Below are 19,217 nucleotides of genomic sequence, written 5' to 3' on the forward strand. Positions count from 1 at the left end.
TGACCACCAGTTGTCAATCCACTACATATAGTTTGGCAGTTTCTTACCAAACTAAATATATATTTACCCTGTGACCTAGCAGTTGCATTCTTGGGCATTTTCCCATAGAAATAAATTTCTTACTAACATCAAAACATTTGCAGATGGGTTCATGTTCAAACTTTTATTTGTTATAGCAAAAATCTAGAACAACCCAGTGAGTGAACAGTTGAACAAAACATCTTGTATATCTATATAATGGAACACTAATCAGGAGTAAAAGAATGAGTTATTAATCCATGTAGTAGCTCAAATAGAGCTCAAAGGTATTATACTTAGTTTGGGGGTTGTTTGTTTTGTTTTTTTTGTTCTGTTTTGTTTTTGAGACAGTCTCTGTTCAGTTCAGGCCACCCTTGAACTTAACTTTGTAGACCAGGTAGCCTTGAACTCAGCCATCCTCCTGCCTCAGCCTTCTGAGTGCTGGGATTACAGGCACACGCCACCGCACCTGTCATCAGAGGCAGTATACTTGGTGAAAACAGTCGAGCTTTACATGCTGCACGATTCATTTGTATGACACACACAGAATGATGAAACTGCAGTGACAGGGACAGATTCGCGCTGCCGGGAGACGGCTGCGGTTGGGGATAAGTGCAGATACAGTGGCATTCTTGGGGTTGTGGAGTACTTTGGTATCTTGGTAATGGTGGTTAGTCTGTATGTGGGATTCAGTTGTGTGGAGCTGTTCACACACATACAAATGAATACAGGTTTGTGAATAATGAAAATAAATCTAAAGTTTAATTCACTGTAATCTCCTAATTAGGAAAATCAGTGACTAAGACTGCATGGGACTCTACTGTTTTTACAACTGTGTGAGCCTGTAATTACTTCAAAACCAAAAATTTTTTAAAGCATTTGATGAGATAACATGATAAAAGAACCACAAAAAATGAGAATTATGAGCTGAGTGTGGTGGCACACTCCTATAATCCCAGCACTTGAGATACTGGGGCAGGAGTGTTGCCAGGAGTTGGAGGCCAGCCTAGAATACATAGTTCAAAGCCAGCCTGAACAGCATAGTGACACCCTGTTGCAAAAAATAAAAACAAAAACAAAAATTAAATGGGTAGTTGGGATGGAAGAAAATATGGATGAAATAGAAATGGTGAAATGTCAACAGTTGTTCCTGCTGTCTGGGCACGTGATGTATTACTATATAGTGTTTTATTTATGTGTATTTCAGTTTTTGTGATAAAAAGTTTCTTCATATCAAAAAATGTTTTAAATTCAAAATTGAACATGTGTTTGCTTCAGCAGCACATATATATTAGAACAATAGGGTTTTACATGGCCCATGCACAAGGCTGACATACAACCTTGGGAAATGATCTATATTTTTAAGCATATTAGGATAAATAATATTGAAAACGTAATATTAAGTAGAAATTGAGTAGAGAGGATCCATGAGAGTTCATACATTAATAGCCATAGAAAGTTTGGGAGGTTGTCTCTGTTATTGTTTCCAGTCTAAAGTCTTACCCATGAATTCTAAGAGACTTTAAAACTATCAAGAGAATTTTGCTTGAGAAAACAATCTAGAAATATGTATTGACTTTTTTTTTGTGGCTCTGTTGTAGTGCAGGGTTTTCTAAGCAATAATTTTTTTTCTGCTTTTATAGTTCTCAGTCAGTTTGGAAGTTAAAACAATATACAATGAAAATGAGATAAATAATTATAGGGTATGACACAAGTTTTAATTAAAACAAGAGAGTTGAATGTAAATTTAATTAAGACCGCCTTCAGGAAGGTGATGGCTTTTGAGTTAAACATTTAAAACTTGGTTAAACAAATAAAAAAATTAGTTACACAGTGTAAGCGGGAGGGAGAGTGTCTGATGAGACAGGCACGGCCAGAGACAGAAGGTAGAGATAGACTAGGCAATGTGGGAGAACAAGAGACTGGGCAAGGTGAGTAAAAAGTCAGAATTTGGAGTAGATTTGAACTTCAAATCCCTTGCTTGTTAGCTATGTGGCCTTGGACCAATTGTTTTATTCAGTAGAACTGGGTTTTTATGTTTTTTTGTTTGTTTGTTTGGTCTTTTTGAGACAGGCTCTTACTGTGCAGTTCAGGCTGGTCTTGAACTCACTTTGTAGCCCAGGCTGGCCTCAAACTCACAGTGATGCTCCTGCCTCAGCATCCTGAGGGCTGGGATTACAGCCGTGCACCACACGCCCAGCTTGAACCAGATGTTTTCATCTTTAAAAATGTGAGCAGTACTGTAGATGAAGTGCTAACTTGATGCCAAATACATAGTAACCAAACACAAAAACAGTTGTAGGCCCCTTATTCTCACTGTAGTATAGCATTTATGTTGGAAGATATTGGAATATCAACTATTTGTGTAGTGAAGATACAGCTAAATTATGGAAGGCCTAGAGAGAAAACTCAGAACGCAGGCCTTTCCCATCAGCAAGAGTCTTCACAGTGCCTGTGATGTGCATTTTTCCTGAGGGTGCCTGAGGGTTCATTATACTATTATTTTATCTGTATTTGAATTTTTAAATGAGATAGCATTTCTTTAATTACATTAGAAATGTATGGTTTTAACACTAAAATCAGATGTGTCACATTTGGCTTGCCTGATGAAGAGAAGGGGGGCTCTCAAGTGGATTTCTGGCGATCTGGAGAAATTACAGAACTACTTTTAGATGTGGGTTTCCATCAGTTAAAAGGACTTAGTAATTCCTTCTTCACAGGGTTTTTATAAAGATGAAGTAAAATAGTGGATATGACAAACTTCGTAAAATTTTAATGTTATAATATTTGTATTTATGACACTTATAATTAGATGGACCCTGAAAATAAAAGACAAAAATAACATCCTAGAATACTTTCAGCAAAAATAAGTTGCAGAACTATTACCTACTGTAACACTTTATGTATTACTTCTTTTATTGTTGGTAAATTGATTCTGTTGAGTGAACTTTCCCTGAAAACAAAGAGTATGTCCTTCAAAATAGCTATAGTAATTCTTCGCATATTTTAATATTTTAATACAAATATTCATTTCTAAGCAAACAGATATAGCAATACAGATTTGATATGTTTTATATTCTCTTTTTCTTCAGATCAATGAACACATTTTTGATAATTTATCTAATAATACTTATTTCTGAAGCCATCATCAGTACTATCTTGAAATATACATGGCAAGCTGAAGAAAAATGGGATGAACCTTGGTATAACCAAAAGACAGAACATCAGAGAAATAGTAGTAAGGTATTTTATGGTGTTCGTAACTTCGCTGTAAAACAGACTTTTTGGCACAGTTAATGCTTTGGTCATGATTTCTCATAGGAAGGACCACTGTCATCTCACGGAACCGTCAGCACTGACAGAGCAACATTGCAGCAGCGTGTCTGTTGGAATGCTTTGGGGGAGTTCGGGGCGTATTCCAAATAACTACATATCACCAAAAGTCAAATCCAGCAGTATTTGCTTTCCACTTTAGTACTGCAGATTCAGTTTTCTTTTTCTGTTTACTGTACCTTATTAAATGAATTTAGGAGAATTCATCTGAATAATTCAAGAAGTCTTATTGTCAGTTGTGATGGTACATATGAGGTAATTCACAAATTATGTAGTTTTATACTGTTTAAATATGGAGTACCAACAAAATATAACCTATAATTTTGGTAAAAATTGTTCTCCATATTTTACTTTAGATTAAAATACAAATACTACTGGAAGACATTTGGCTCTCGCAAGACCACAAAGCAGATAAATACAGGGTCATGTTTTCAGCATCATTCTCATCTATAATGTTGTGCTTTTACAGAAAGCCTGATGAGTATGCTTCTCCGGTGCCACTGGTGGGGGGCTTTCCCTGTATAATCTGCACATCATAGTTTTAACTTCTAGTAAGTCTAGTGTAGCAGTTGTGCTGTAAGTTTTTAAAGTTACACTCCGTTTTTAGTTTTCCGTGGTTTTGAAGAGTAATAGAGTGCAGAAGTGCACTCCAAAGGTTATATTTACAATTTTCCCAAAGGTAGTTTCAGTTACACTAGGTGACCAAGAGTAACAAATTAAGTTATTCGAATTTAACCTTTTTACATTGATCAAGATTCTAAGTATACAGAGGAAATATAATGCTAAGAAGACAATTCAGTAAGTGAATTTCAAATTGTAATAACTGTTCTAACCCAGAATGGGTGATGGTCTGTTTATGCATGAAACTGATCATTTTCTGTAGTAATACTGAAGAGATTCTCTTGTATTTTACTTTATGAAATAATCATTTCTTTTTTTTTTCCTAGATTCTGAGATTTATTTCTGATTTCCTTGCTTTTCTGGTACTCTACAATTTCATCATTCCAATTTCATTATATGTAACAGTAGAAATGCAGAAATTTCTTGGATCATTTTTTATTGGCTGGGATCTTGATCTCTATCATGAGGAATCAGATCAGAAAGCTCAAGTCAATACTTCAGACCTGAATGAAGAACTTGGGCAGGTAAAAATGATCCTAAGATTTTATTGTTCTCATTTTTTCAGAGCAAAGCATACAAAGTTTATACCAAAAACAGCCCTATTTTGCTGCACCCCTACTTCCTATTCCCATTTTAAAATCTTGTTCCTTCCATTATTTATCATTATTTCTACATGGTATTCTTTCTTGATTTTAAAATTTTAGACATTCTGTGTTATAGAATAGACAGACATCGCAACAGTACTCTTCCACACACTGCCCAGGTAGCACCCAAAGCCCTCTGGTATTGTTATTTCACAGTTGGAATTTAATAAATATTTATTTATTAATGTTACTATGCCTTTTAATATTATTCCTAGTTCTTTATGTAATCCCGATATTATTGTATTTCATTTCCAATATATATAGTTATTGGAACCCATTGGATCCCTTTCCACAGCGCCAGTTATCAGATACTCCTGCAGTGAGTCCCCAGTCTCCTGCAAGGTGTCATGGTGTACAGCAAGAAAGAAAGAAAGAAAAGGAGACTAAAATTGCAGGTGCAGCAGGGATCAGGGATGACCAGTTGTTCTTGGGAACAAAAGGCCATGAGGTACCCAGAACCTTGGTATTTATCATTACATCTGAGTCAAGGACAATGGGTGAAGAAGGGCAGTGGATGTTTCCAGGAAGCGTAGTGGCGACTAACATGGGCTAGTAAGACGAGCAAAGCATTCTTGCAAAGACAAGGATAGGGTGAGACGGGGTCACAGTGAGGAAACTGTAGTTCCTCCAGGTGCCTTATCCTCTCTAGCGGTCATATCTTTCCCTGTAAGCACCACACCAGTCTGTAGCCTCACGGCTTCCAGCTGTGACCAGAAAAGAGCAGGGAGTTTCCATGCTCCACTCCGGCTCAAGCGCAGGAAAAGAACAGGCTTTGACCATCCTCTAGACTCAGTTTATAATTCATGATCCCCAACATACATTGCCCTAGATTTCACTGCTTTGCTTTTCATTTGCTTGCTTTTACCGCAAAACAACTCTTTGACACATGAAGCATCTTTATATATCCAGACACATGAGTAAATCTAAGATTTTCTTTTTCTCTCTTTTTCACTTTTGGTTTTCATCCTGTTTATCTCTTTTTTTGGTTTTGAGACAGGGTCACACTTTCTTGCCCAAGCCTTAATCCTGGGCTTAACCCTCCTCAGCTTCCTGAGTACCTACCTGGGGCTTTTCGGTGTGTGTCACTGTACCAACTTTATTGTTTTACATAGCAGAATTCCTGTTTGTCAGGTGTTGTATTTATGTTTTACTAGTCCACATCACTTTTTTTGTTTGTTTGTTTTTTTGTTTTTTTGAGATAGGGTTTTATTCTGTAATCCAGGCTGGCCTTGAAATCATTATGTAGCACAGGCTGGCCTGAAACTTTTGGCAGTACTCCTCCCTCAGCTTCGAGTGCTGGGATTACAGGCCATAATGTGGACTTCAAAGTGGTTTCTCACTCATCTTTATCTCTTGGCCAAATAGTTCTTTCCAATTTTAAGCCTACCTTTTTGCATATTGATCTTTTATCCTCTCACCTTATTGAACTTACTTATTAGTTTAAGTAAATATTTTAGTGAATTCATTAGGTTCATTCTTATATACAAGGTCATTTCCTGTGTACTTGGAGGTAGTTTTACCTCTTTTTCCCCTCAGTCAGAGTAACTTCTCTCTTCTTTCCTAATGATCCTGACAGACAGGATCTTACTAAGTCGATAAGGTGCCCAAATGGGGCTCCTGCCTCAGCCTCCCAGAGTGCTGATATTATATGCATGTGTTACCGTGCCTGACTTCTTCAGTACAAAGTTCATAAAAGTGATAGTAACATGCATCTGTCTTATTTCTCTGCTCTTAGGGAGAAAGCATTCCATTAAGTATGGTACCCATAGGGTTTTGTAGATACCTTTTAACAAGTTGAAGAAGTTCCCTTTTATTTCTAATTTGCTGAGTGTTTGTATCATGAAGGGTATTGGGTTTGGTTAAATGCTTTTTTCTGCCTGGCTGAGGTGGTACTGAATAAAAGACAAATACCATTTTATTAATATGGTCGATTATGTTGATTTTTTTTTTTTTTTTTTGGTACTGGGAATCCGAACTCAGGACCTCACACTTGACAGGCAGGCGCTGTGCCACTGAGCCCCGTCCTGTTGACTGATTTTTGTTGGATCTTAACCTTCCTGGGGGTAAATTCCACATATTTTTATGTTTTTATATATATATATATACATATATATGTGTGTATATATATTCATCATTGCAGTAGCTCAGACAGACTCCTATGGCAATCCTTCTTGTACAAAGACTTAACTGTGTGAGCATTGTGTATTCCAATTCCTAGCTCTTTGCCGTGGCTCCTGGCCCAGACACCCTTTCACTTTCTAGGTTAAGCATCCTCCCTACCTTTTCTTCAATAATTCTTGAGCCTTGCTATTTATAAAACAGTTTAACTAGGAGGTAGAAATGAACTTCCTATGCCTCATTCTCAATCAGCTCTACAGATGAATGTGTGTCTAAGATGCTGCAAACTTCAGAGTGTATGTAGAGTTAAAATACTGGTGTTGCCTTGTTTTGTTTCCTTGGCTTCTCTATTATTTGTGCTTGGATTGTAAGAATCTCAGCGTTAGTGTATTGTTCTGTGCCAACTAGACTTCAGGAGATACGTTTTTCAGCGTAGAAATATGAACACAAAGTTTTATATTATTTTGTTTTCTGTCTCTCTAGGTGGACTATGTGTTCACAGATAAAACTGGAACACTGACAGAGAATGAGATGCAGTTCCGGGAATGTTCAGTTAATGGCATAAAGTACCAAGAAATCAATGGGAGACTTGTACCTGAAGGACCAACACCTGACTCTTCAGAAGGAAACTTACCTTATCTTAGTGGTTTTTCCCACCTTAGCAACTTAGCCCATCTTACAGGCAGTTCCTCTTTTAGAACCAGCCCTGAAAATGAAACCGAACTAGTAAGCAATTTTTAAATGAATAAATAAATAAGGGTTTTATATGAATTAATTCTCTTGAATAATTGATGAGTGATAGTGGAAAAGTTAATGTCCAGTAGAGCAAGGAATATATGTATTTGAAATGTACGTCTTTGACTTAGTGCTACAAAATAGAACCATAAAAATCTGTAGTTGCAACCCAGTTTTACTCATCACGTACAGCATACCTTTCCTGGCTGTCCAAGTGTTTAAATAGAACTGACTTAAGAAAAGATTTTACTGCCTTGAAGTGCAAAAGACTTTAATGAGAAAAAGAGCTTAAAGTTATTTAATACTATTTTTGAGACTTCACTTTATCCACAGGGCAAGGGGAAGTGGGTGTCCTACTTTTGCAGTTTGGCTGTGCCTCTCATAAAGATGTACATATGTTGAAGGGTTTGAAGCCATTATGACATATCATATTTTGAAGTCACAAGCAACCAGCTTTTATTCAGGTGACCCAAGATGTGACAGTCTTGTTCCAGCACTTAAAATTCTGTTTCTGAACCAGTCATGGTGGCCCATGCCTCTAATCCAAGCTACAAGACTAGGGCAAGAGGATCACACATTTGAGGCCATCCTGGCAAACTTAGCAGGTCCCTATCTCAAAATAAAAGGATGGGGATGTAGCTCAGTGATTGAGCACTTGCCTAGCATGGATGAGGTCCTAGACTTCATCACTAGTGAAAACTAAAAAAGGAACTACGTCAGGTTTCCTAAGTAGTGTTTGGGAACAGTCCTTGTATCTTGAATGTTGTGTTTCTGCAGATTAAAGGACATGATCTCTTCTTCAAAGCAGTTAGTCTCTGCCACACTGTGCAGATCAGCCATGTTCAAAGCGACGGCATCGGTGACGGTCCCTGGCAGGCCAGCCTGGCATCCCCCCAGCTGGAGTACTACGCATCCTCCCCAGACGAGAAGGCTCTGGTAGAAGCTGCCGCAAGGTGGTTTAGTCTGATTTTCTAAGCCACAGAGACACTTTTTAAGCAAACATTAGAATAGTAAAGAATCATGTGGAATTTTTAAGCATAAATTCATTTTAAGTTTTCAAAGATATCTAAAAAATTGCTTACTGTAAAATCTGTGTAATAAAAATAAATGTCATCCTTAAAATCTTACGTTTCTTGTTCTTTTAATCCCTAGAATTGGCATTGTATTTATTGGCAGTTCTGAAGAAATTATGGAAATTAAAATACTTGGAAAACTGGAACGGTAATTTTTTTCCATATATTGTGATACTCTTATTAGCTATATAGTAAAGAACAAAGATCAGTAAACTGTTGCCCCCAGGAAAATCTGACCTCCAACCTGTTTTTTTTCCAATCAATTTTTGTGTAGCCCAGAAACTATGTTTTATTTTTAAAGCATTATTTAGAAAAAAAAAAAAAGAATATGCAGCAAGAAAAAATGTATTTATTATTTAGCTCTTTAAAAAAGTTTGCAGCCAGGCATGGTGGCACACATCTAAATCCCAGCCCTCAGGAGGCTGAGGCAGGAGTACCAGCCTGGACTACAAAGTGAGCTCAAGGCCAGCCTGAACTGCATAGTGAGACCCTGTCTAAAAAAACAACAAAAAAAGTAAAATACAAGTTTGCTAACCTCTGCTCTAAAATAATGTCAGTATTACATTTATGTCATCACAATTTCCTATTCTGAGTCTTTCATCAATATTTTAGTTTACTAGCTCATGAATTTACTTAAAGGTTAGACTTTCTTGGGATTTTGGTTTCATAGATTTTACTCACTGAATAAAGAAAACACTCTGCATAATTTTTTGTTTGTTTTTGCCATGCTGCAACTGAAACTCAGAGTCTCACCCATGCTAGGCAAGTGTTCTGTCACTGATCTACACCTTGCCCAGCTTTTCCTTATATTTCCTATAATTTTACGTTTCCAACATTGTCTGTTTCCAGTATTTCTACTCTAATAAGTTAGTTCATGCCTATTATACTTACACCATTTGTTCCAAACTATGCTTTTGCATACCTAATGGGGCCCATTCTTCGGTTACTTCATTTTGCTTTTGTTTTTGTTTTTTATTTTGTGTACTAGGGCATGAGACATGAAAGCCAAGCTCTCTACTACTGAGAGATGTCCCAAGCCGTTTGGCTGCTGTCTTGTGGAAGCTTGTCTAACACATTTCATCAATGTATAAACTATCACTTAACTCACTATTTTTTCTTGAGATATGTAAAGTATTCCATATGTATATCATTGTATACGATTCACCTGAAAGATGGCCAAGCCAAGTCTCACCCATCCACATACTTTTTCAGTTCTCTAGACAGGTATCTGTTTCCTGATCCACGATCCACAAAACACACACATACACACACACACACACACACAGTGCACCCATGTTCAGAATCCCTGGCTGTGATGAGCCCAATATGTGTGTATGTATGTTTGTCATCAGAGATAGTAGCGCAGAAAAGAGGGTAGAGAATCAGTCACCTCTTTTTAGTGAGAAAAACATGGAGCAGAACAGCTGGATTACAGTTCTTGCTTAGCTGCTTACAAGCTTATTTAACTTTAGGCAAATCACTTAGTGTTTCTGATGTTAATAGTCTTCATCTGCTTTCTTGACTTCTACTGGGGACTAAATGACATAGATACATAAAGTACGTGGCATTTGGTGCAGGCTCAATGTCAGTTACTTCTATTTCTGTCTAGTATTGTTAATGACTCATAACCCATAACATGAAGATATAATTGAGCAGATTTCTTATTTTAAATTGTATTTCATTTTTTGTAGTGATTCTTTCCAGATAGACACTTACTATGTTAAAGAGTAAGGTTTTTGTGTTTTTTATTTTGTTTAGGTACAAACTGCTTCATGTTCTGGAATTTGATTCAGATCGTCGGAGAATGAGTGTAATTGTTCAAGCATGTTCAGGTAACCAGTGTCAACTTTCACGAGTTCTTAGGTATCTGGTAAGAACTTGATAACTTCCTTTTTCTTTTTAGGTGAGAAGCTCTTATTTGCTAAAGGAGCGGAATCATCAATTCTCCCTAAATGCATAGGTGGAGAAATAGAGAAAACCAGAATTCATGTAGATGAATTTGCTTTGGTGAGTAAAAATTACTATGATTGAAAAAATATAAGCCAGACCTATTGGCACGTGCCTGTAATCCTAGCACTCTGAGAGGTAGAGGCACGAGGGCCTGGACAACTTAGCAATTTAGCAAGACCCTCTATCAAAATAAAAAAATAAAGCACTGGGAAATATACCTCAGTGTGAAGAACCTCATTCAATTCCCCAGCACTTGAAGAGGAAAAAAAAAAAGTTCTAAAAGACATATTCATGAAAAATTTGAGACTTCATTTTTTTTAAGTATCAAAAATTATGGAACTTCTGCAGTTTTCTTGCACTATTTGTTGGCTCCACTTCTTTATGTAAAATTTTTCCTACTCTGCTAAATGCAAGTTTTCTCATCAAACATACTGAGGGTATTTCTTCTTGCAAGGACCACTTTGCTTGTTTGTTGTGGTGCTGGGAATTGACCCCAGGGCCTTTGCGTTACCTTCCCAGTGCCCCCACCCCTTTTCATTTTTTATTTTGAGACAAGGTCTCACTAAGTTGCTCAGTGGCCTGAGCTGAGCTGGAACTTAGGATCTTTCTGCCTCAGCCTCTCAAGAATGCTGTGATGAGTTGTGTACCCTCACACCTGCCTTCAAACTACAATTTCAAAAGAGGGTTTGGGGCTTGGGATGTAGGTCAGTGTGAGAGCACTTTATTAGCAGGTTCGGTGTCCTGGCTTTGATCCCTAGGACAGAAGAATTAAATAAATAAAAGGATTCAGCCAGGCGGAGCAGCATGCGTCTATAGCCCCAGCCACCAGGGAGGCAGAGGCTTAGAATTGAGCCCAGGCTGGTCTTAATTTCTGGGTTCCAGGAATTCTTCTGCCTCAGCCTTTGGTGGCTGGTACTGTGTGTCACAGTGCCCTGCTAAGAACCTGCCTTTAAAAAAAGAAAAGAAAAAATGCGACTGGCGATATGGCTCAGTAGTAGAAAACCTGCTTAGCATGTACCAGGCTGGGTTCACTCCATAGAACAGGGCTACTGAAAGAATATAGGAGAATTTTGACAATGTGAAATTAGAACCTTATACATTGCTAGTTGAATTGTAAGTGGCTTAGCCACTTTGGGAGATAGTTGGGTAGTTTCTCAAGAGGAAATTTTAGCAATGCCACTCCTACATACACCCCCAGAAAAATTGAAAACATAGATCCACACTGAATCTGTGTATCAGTGTTTACAAGCAGCATTATTTTTTCTTTTTTGGGGGGGTGGTCTTTTTGAGACAGGGTCTCCCTGTGCAGTTCAGGCTGGCCTTGAGCTCACTTTGTAGCCCAGGCTGGTCTCGAACTCACAACGATCCTCCTGCCTCAACCTCCCGAGTGCTGGGATTACAGGCGTGCACCCAGCTAGCACTATTACTCTTAGTAGTCAAGAGTGGAAAAGCCCAGACCCCCAGTTGATGAATGGATAGATATGACATGACATGTCATATAATGAAATGTTACTTTGACGTTGACAGGACTTAAGTACTCGTGTATTCCCTAACAAGGGTAACCTTGGAAAGACTGCTGAAAGAAGCCCGTTACACAAGGCTCCATATCACTTCTGTGTGAAATGCCATAGGCAGAATAGGCAGGTTCATAGAAAAGGAATTGGATAGAGCAGCAGTTGCCAGGGACTGGGAAGAAAAAAGAGAGCGCTGATTGGTGTAGGATTCCTTTGAGGGTGATGAAAATGCCACTGCTGTATTTTAAAATCTGCTAAATACTGACATGTATTTTTAAATCTTCTCTTCTTAGTTTTCGTATTAGAACCTTATTATAGATTTTTCTGAGGAAAATAGCAAGAAAAAGAGTATGCCTTTAGATTTAGATAGCAACTTTGAGACTAAGAAAAATTTGAGCCCACTGGAATCATATAATACAATATGTATTCCTACATTTTGAATGAATTCCAATTCTTCAGTGGTGAAGATAAAATCATGCAGTGAGGCAGGCCCTCAGTGCATGCCTGCAATTCTTTTTGCCTTTTTGAGACAGGTCTCACTGTACAGTGTAGGCTGGCCTTGAACTCTCAGTGATCCTCCTGCCTCAGCTTCCAAAGTGCTAGGATTACAAGCATACTCCACCATGCCTGGCCCAGTTCTAGATATTTAGAAGGCGGAGGCAGGAGAATGGCAAGTTTGAGGCCAGCCTGGGCCACTTAGAACTTGTTTCAACATAAAATATAAAAAAGGCCAGGGATGTAGCTCAGTGGTAGAATGTCTCTGGGTTTTATCTGAAGTATTATCTCCGCAGGAAAAGTTTGATAGATCTAGAAAATACAGTTTGTTCAATAGTATTTTGTAGACTTCTTCATTTGAATGGCAAATTTTGTGGTCTCCTTTGCTTAAAAAAATAAATCTTACAAATTAAGTAAAATAGATTTGTATAGTAAAACAGGTGACCGGAACCTGATGCTGTCTCTCTCTGGATAGTCTTGAGATACCAAGGTAGAACTTTATAACTTTCCATGTATAAGTTTTAAAACCACAAATAAGATAGTTTTTATAGTCCTTTCTAGGCCCTCATGCTGTACAGTTCAATAACTAAACATTTTGAGCAGCTTTTTAGGAGCTGATTAAAAACTGAAAGAGCTCTTGATAACATGTGACCCATAACTCAGAACTCTAGGACTTTGTAACACTTCATTTCTTTCATACCACCAAGTGATAGTCCTTTTTAACTTGTTCATAATTGAATGTTTTGGTAACAGGTTCTCAGTTCAGGGCGAGTTCATTCATGGTTTGTTTTTGCAGGGTTGGGGATTAAACCCAGGGACCTCAGTTTATTTCGGTAACTTCCTGACTTTCATTAGTTGTGTTTAATTTGTGTGTGTGTTTGTTTTAGAAAGGGTTAAGAACTCTGTGTGTAGCTTATAGACAGTTTACACCTAAAGAGTACGAAGAAATAGACAGACGCCTTTTTGAAGCCAGGACTGCCTTGCAGCAGCGGGAAGAAAAACTGGCTGAAGTCTTCCAGTTCATAGAGAGGGACCTGGTACTACTTGGGGCCACAGCAGTAGAAGACAGGTAAGTGTCAGATGAATAATCAGGATGATTTTTCTTACATTTTTAGCCAGCTGTTCTGATACAATAAACAAATTCTGGTTAACACCCATAATAACTTAATATATTTAAAATCAAGATAATTAAAGCCTTGCTTTTTCCCGGTCAGTATATACTATTTTGTTCTAGCCAGATCTCTGAAATAGGTGAGGAGTTCTCCCTGTAGTCGTGAGTATTGGGAATCTCCTCAGTCCGGGTGCCTTATAGCGACGTTAAGCACCTGCTTAATTCTCCACCACTGCTTCAGTTTATTCTACGCTTCAGTAATACGGCACTGCACACCAGCAGTAGTGAAAACACTTCTGTTTGGTGAGTTTGCTCCTGGGCAAGGGTCTCCCTTCTACCTGGATGTCTTGGTTACTTTTCTCTCGTTGCTGGGACAAAATACGTGATGCCCAAAATTAAGGAAGGAGAAAGGTTTATTTCGCTTACAGTTTGGAGGTTTCAGTCCATACTTGGCAGGTTACAAGGCAGAGTGGCACATAGCAGAGCGCTACAGCTCATGGCGGCAGAACACAGCAAAAGCAACAACACAAAAGGGAGGAATGGAAGCAAACAGCCTCTTCCTCTCCCTTACATATGCAAACTGTCCACCCCAGGGCGGGTGTAGCTGTCACACCCATAATCAATCAAACTCTAAAAGCCTGCCCCATGACCGCATGAGGCTTTGGGAGGACACCCAGACACAAACCATAACATTGGATGATCCTTCTCTCCATCTACAAATACCTATTTATAAAATACAGCTCAGGTATTAACTCAACTCCCGAAAGACCTTTCCAGACACATAACAGAATCAGAATTTTTTTTGCAAGTCTTTATGTTTTGTAGATTCTATTATTATAGTTCTATTATTGTATGTTTATAGTTCTAGTATTATCTTCTGTTTTCCACAGTCTAATTTTTTAACTATTAAGAGTAATTTGAAGCCGAATATGATGGCACACACATCTGTGTAACCCCAGCATTTGGGAGGCTGAGGCAGGAGGATCACTAGGAGTTTAAGGCTAGCTTGAACATAGTGAGACCCTGTCTCCAAAAAGAAACACACAAGAGTGATTTGAGGTCCTTTCTTATTGAGAGGGAGAGAAATTTCCTTTGACTTAATATTTAAGAACTCATAAGGGTGGGGACATAGCCCAGTGTCAGAGCAATTGCATAGCATGCATGTAGCCTTTAGTTCAGTCCCTAGCACCACCAAAATAGTAACAGTAAGACTTTCAAATAAAATACACGTTTATGGAGACTACATAGTTTGGTCTCATGAAAATCAACTTTGCAGATATATTCTTTTTTTTTGAGACAGGGTCTTGCTATGCAGTTCAGGCTGGCCCTGAACTCACTTTGTAGCCCAGGCTGGTCTCAAACTCAGATCCTCGTGCCTCACCCTCCGGAGTGCTGGGATTATAGGCGTGCATCACCACACCTGGCTGAAGTTGTAGATTTTAACTGGTTGATTTCATGTGGTTAAGATAATTACTAGTCAGTTTATTCTTGTTTCTTCCAAATGGGGGAAATTTTCATTTGCATTGTTATAAAGCAACATTCATAGGTCAGGTCCTGACTTGACTATGCATGTGCTATATGGTTTATAAGTTAGCATGTGGTCAGAAAAGTGGTCTTTTCAACCAATTTTCTTTCTTTGATTTTTAGACTACAAGATAAAGTTCGAGAAACGATTGAAGCACTGAGAATGGCTGGTATCAAAGTATGGGTCCTTACTGGCGATAAACACGAAACCGCTGTTAGTGTGAGTTTATCGTGTGGACATTTTCATAGGACGATGAACATCCTTGAACTTATTAATCAGAAGTCAGACAACGAATGTGCTGAGCAGTTGAGGCAGCTTGCCAGAAGGTAAGAAGATTGGGTCATGCAGTTTTGGGGTTATCAAACAGTCGTCTGCGGGTCATTCTTTACAGTGCATGAGCTGAAAGTAGTTTCTACATTTTTGATGAATGAAAAATAATCCAAAGAAGACTATTTCATGATTTGAAAGTGACATGAAATTCAGATTTCAGTATCTATAAGTCAGGTCTGATCGGACACAACCACATACATTCATTTACCTCCTGTCAGTGACTGCTTTACCACTGCGGCAGTTGCCTCATTGCACAAAGCCTTCCTTCATGATTGCACACCGCTGCCTGCCTGTACATGACAGACCTCAGAGACGCAGTTACGGCACGGCAGTCTTTTGATTGCTACACATGGCACCATGTTGTGACTCTTTACTATTTTGTATTGTCACTGTATAGCCATCATAGCAAAACAAGAGAAAAGTAAACTTTAATATCACAATTTTAAGGCACAGTGGAAGGGAAGGACTTGATTATTCAGTTAGATATCAGAGAGAAAGACTCACTGGAGTTCAATAGTTAGCATTAACAGGTGAACGTTTGCAATTAATTTTTTTTTTCCGTGTGGTTCTGGGATTGAAACCAGGACTTTGTGCATAACAGGCGAGTGCTCTGCCACTGAGCTGCGTTCCTGCCCTCAGAGGATCTCAGTGATAGGAAACATTAGCTTTGAACCCCATTTGAGGACATATTCTCCTCCCAAAAGATTTCCAGTCCTTACCATTAGTACACTCTATTGTTTTCAAAAATGTACTCAATTATTACTTTATTTTTAACTTAGTCAATAAAATTTCTGTTGGGGGCTGGGGATTTAGCTCAGTGGCACAGCGCCTGCCTGGCAAGCGCAAGGTCGTGAGTTCAATTCTTGGTACCGGAAAAAAACAAAAATAAAAACAAAAATACAGAATAAAATTTCTGTTGAAGTCTCTTTTCTCATTGTGTAAGTTCCTGTACAACATCTGCAGTTTTGCCTTTTGGCCCACAAAGCCTAAATCTGAAATATTTACTATCTGGACCTTCACAGAAAACATTCGCTGAGCCCTGATCTAGTCAGACAAGCAAACTGGGAAATTAATCTGCATTTTACTGTTCAGTATTATTTCATAAAAGTTTATACTTCAGTTCTTTTTTGTAAACCTATTTACAGGGAGATCAAATTTATTTGGTACCTTTACCACAGTCTTTGCATCAGAAACTAACGTGCAGTTTAAGTGTGCCTTAGTGTGAGCATCAGGCCTCATCGCTATATGTGTGCGTACTAGGTCTGCAACTACTATGTGTTGCAGACAACACATGATGCTAATACAGAAAAACAAACCCCAGAAGACAAGGCATCATTGTTAATGTATATGCAGTGCTTTATTTGTATTTGTTGCATAGGTAGTAATATGGTACTGAGGTCTAGATTTCATCAAAGAAAATCTTTTAAAAGATATTTCTTAAAGACTGAAAAAAAAACAAGACTGTATTGCTACTAGAAAAGTCTTGCTTGATTATAAAAAGGCAGTTGACCTAGCCAATTGACCTAATTATGCTGCAGTTTAGAAGCATTGTCAACACCATCCAGACTGCTTAAATATATCCAGTACCATAATGTCAAGAGAAAGTCCCTAAACATAGAAATGAATTGCTTAAGATCATTTACTTTATGCCTTCTAAAATACTTTTCCTGATTAAAAAAAAATCTATTTGAAAAATACTGAAAATTATAAAGAAGATATTAGTGATTAGTAACAATACAAACATCTAAAGATAATTACACTGAAGGTTTTGTTTGTTGTGGCACTGGGGATTGAATCCAAGGGTGCTCTGCCACTGTGCTAGAATCCCCAGCCCCCTTTTTAATTTTGATACAAGATCCTGCTGAGTTGTCCAGGCAGGATTTGAACTTGTAATCAGCCTGCCTCAGCCTCCAGAAGTGCTGAGATTACAGATATGCACCACTGTGTCCAGTTTAAGTGTACTTTTTAAAGTCTTCTAATCTCCATGATCAGGAGGCTGAGGCAGGAGGATCGCCACAAGTTTGAGGCCAACGTGGGCTACATAGTGAATTCAGAGCCAGCCTGCCTCAAAAAGGGGACAGGGGCACGTGGATATTTTCCCACAGCAGTCTGCAGTTTTGTACAGTTTGTACTTTCTTGGTGGTATATGTACCTCAGGGCTACCTCATGTGCTGACTTTCAGCGACATAAAGGAGCTTGCACCAGAAGGAGACAAATGCACTACTTTCTTCAAAACATTCATAACTACCAAAGTAGTGTTGGCGAGTTGAAGGGACAGTCACACGCACATTTTAGTGTGCTTAGTGATATGGTTAACTTACACAGTGGTCTATGCACCTTATCTCTTCCTGGCAACAGATAGTTTGCCCCGCTGCCAGTAAGCAGACCACGCTTCGAGTAGCACTTGTTTAGCAGGTGCCCTCAAGTGACACGTACTCCTGTACCATCATGGGGCTGGCAGGCATTACTGGAGTCCATTGTGGGGCTTACTGTCAAGAGATATGCTACTGATGCCTTCATTCCTTTCCTTCCTCCTTGAATATTTTAAATCAAGCTCTTGGATTTTCCTGAGCATTCCTGATTTCATTTACTTTTTAAATTATAGTTTTCTAAAGGTATAGCTAGTAAATATTTTCATTTTCATAAGACTTTTCATACAGTTTGGTTTGGAAAAATACCCTCAGATTGTGTTACAGTATACACGTTAGAAAATATAGTTACTGTGTATCACTTCATTGTAAGATTGAGTATCATCTGTTTTATTCATCATATCAGTAACTCTTAGTTTTTCTAAATCTTCATGTTCAGATAGTACAACTGAGTGTGTTCCCTGGTATATCATTTTATAATAAATACTAAAATCTGTGATTGAACTACCATACAAATCTTTTGCTCAGAGTATAAATAATACGGCTTCAAAGTGTCTTACAGATAATGTATTTTCTTCTAGAATTAAAGAGGATCATGTGATTCAGCATGGGTTGGTAGTGGATGGGACCAGCCTGTCTCTTGCACTCAGGGAGCATGAAAGGCTATTTATGGAAGTTTGCAGAAATTGTTCAGCTGTATTATGCTGTCGTATGGCACCGTTGCAGAAAGCAAAAGTACGTACATGTTATAAAAAGTTCCATAAAGATATCTAGATCTAAAAGTATTTTCTAGGATTAATACCTTCCATAGTTTTATCTGGTGGTATGCAGTATATGACTGTTACTCTAGGAATCAATTGCTTCCTGTACTGTTAAATTTGTACCATGTACATGAGACTTTGAGAATTCTCAAAGTAAATATGCAAGTTTCAGATACTCATAATGACCTTGAAAGTCTGTGTTTAGCAGTTGTGATCTTGCTGAGACACAAATTCGAACTGTGGTAATTTATGATTACCCAAATTAGTTACTTCATAACTGAAGGACCCTAGGAAACATGAATTCATCTGCACCTTGAGGCAGTTCTATTGATTGCTCCTTATTACATTCTTGTGAATTGGTAATTCTTCATTAAAAGTGACTGTCAAGTGATAATTAGGGCTTTTGTTGTGAAGTTATACACAAGAAATATTTACATTTTAGCTACGTAACTGAAAGGATATACACATCTTTATTTTACAATTTTACATTTGGAAGTTGAGGTCTTAGAATGTATCGTTTTCAAACATCCTTTTCAGTGAACATCTAAATACTACTGGTTGTTTCACGTATACATCTAATAAAGTCAGCATCCAGCTTTTCTTTGGTTTCATGGGATTTT

The 19,217-nt window shown here is 38.1% G+C and overlaps 1 protein-coding gene across 8 annotated transcripts in view; it reads left to right on the forward strand.

The window, feature by feature from the left end:
- The window catches only part of Atp11b (ATPase, class VI, type 11B), a gene marked incomplete at its 5' end in the record, with an annotated part of 92,898 nt that overhangs the window by 39,114 nt on the left and 34,567 nt on the right, over window positions 1-19,217 (forward strand). For all 8 annotated transcript variants that reach the window (XM_013513431.1, XM_013513429.1, XM_013513432.1 and 5 more), the window contains 10 exon segments: window positions 3,111-3,261; window positions 4,299-4,496; window positions 7,218-7,460; window positions 8,247-8,422; window positions 8,622-8,690; window positions 10,301-10,374; window positions 10,446-10,549; window positions 13,389-13,570; window positions 15,260-15,463; window positions 18,418-18,571. In XM_013513431.1, coding sequence (XP_013368885.1) covers window positions 3,111-3,261; window positions 4,299-4,496; window positions 7,218-7,460; window positions 8,247-8,422; window positions 8,622-8,690; window positions 10,301-10,374; window positions 10,446-10,549; window positions 13,389-13,570; window positions 15,260-15,463; window positions 18,418-18,571 — 1,555 coding nt within the window.

Source organism: Chinchilla lanigera, unplaced genomic scaffold (assembly GCF_000276665.1).
Source record: "Chinchilla lanigera isolate Chin_1 unplaced genomic scaffold, ChiLan1.0 scaffold00019, whole genome shotgun sequence".
Taxonomy (NCBI): Eukaryota; Metazoa; Chordata; class Mammalia; order Rodentia; family Chinchillidae; genus Chinchilla; species Chinchilla lanigera.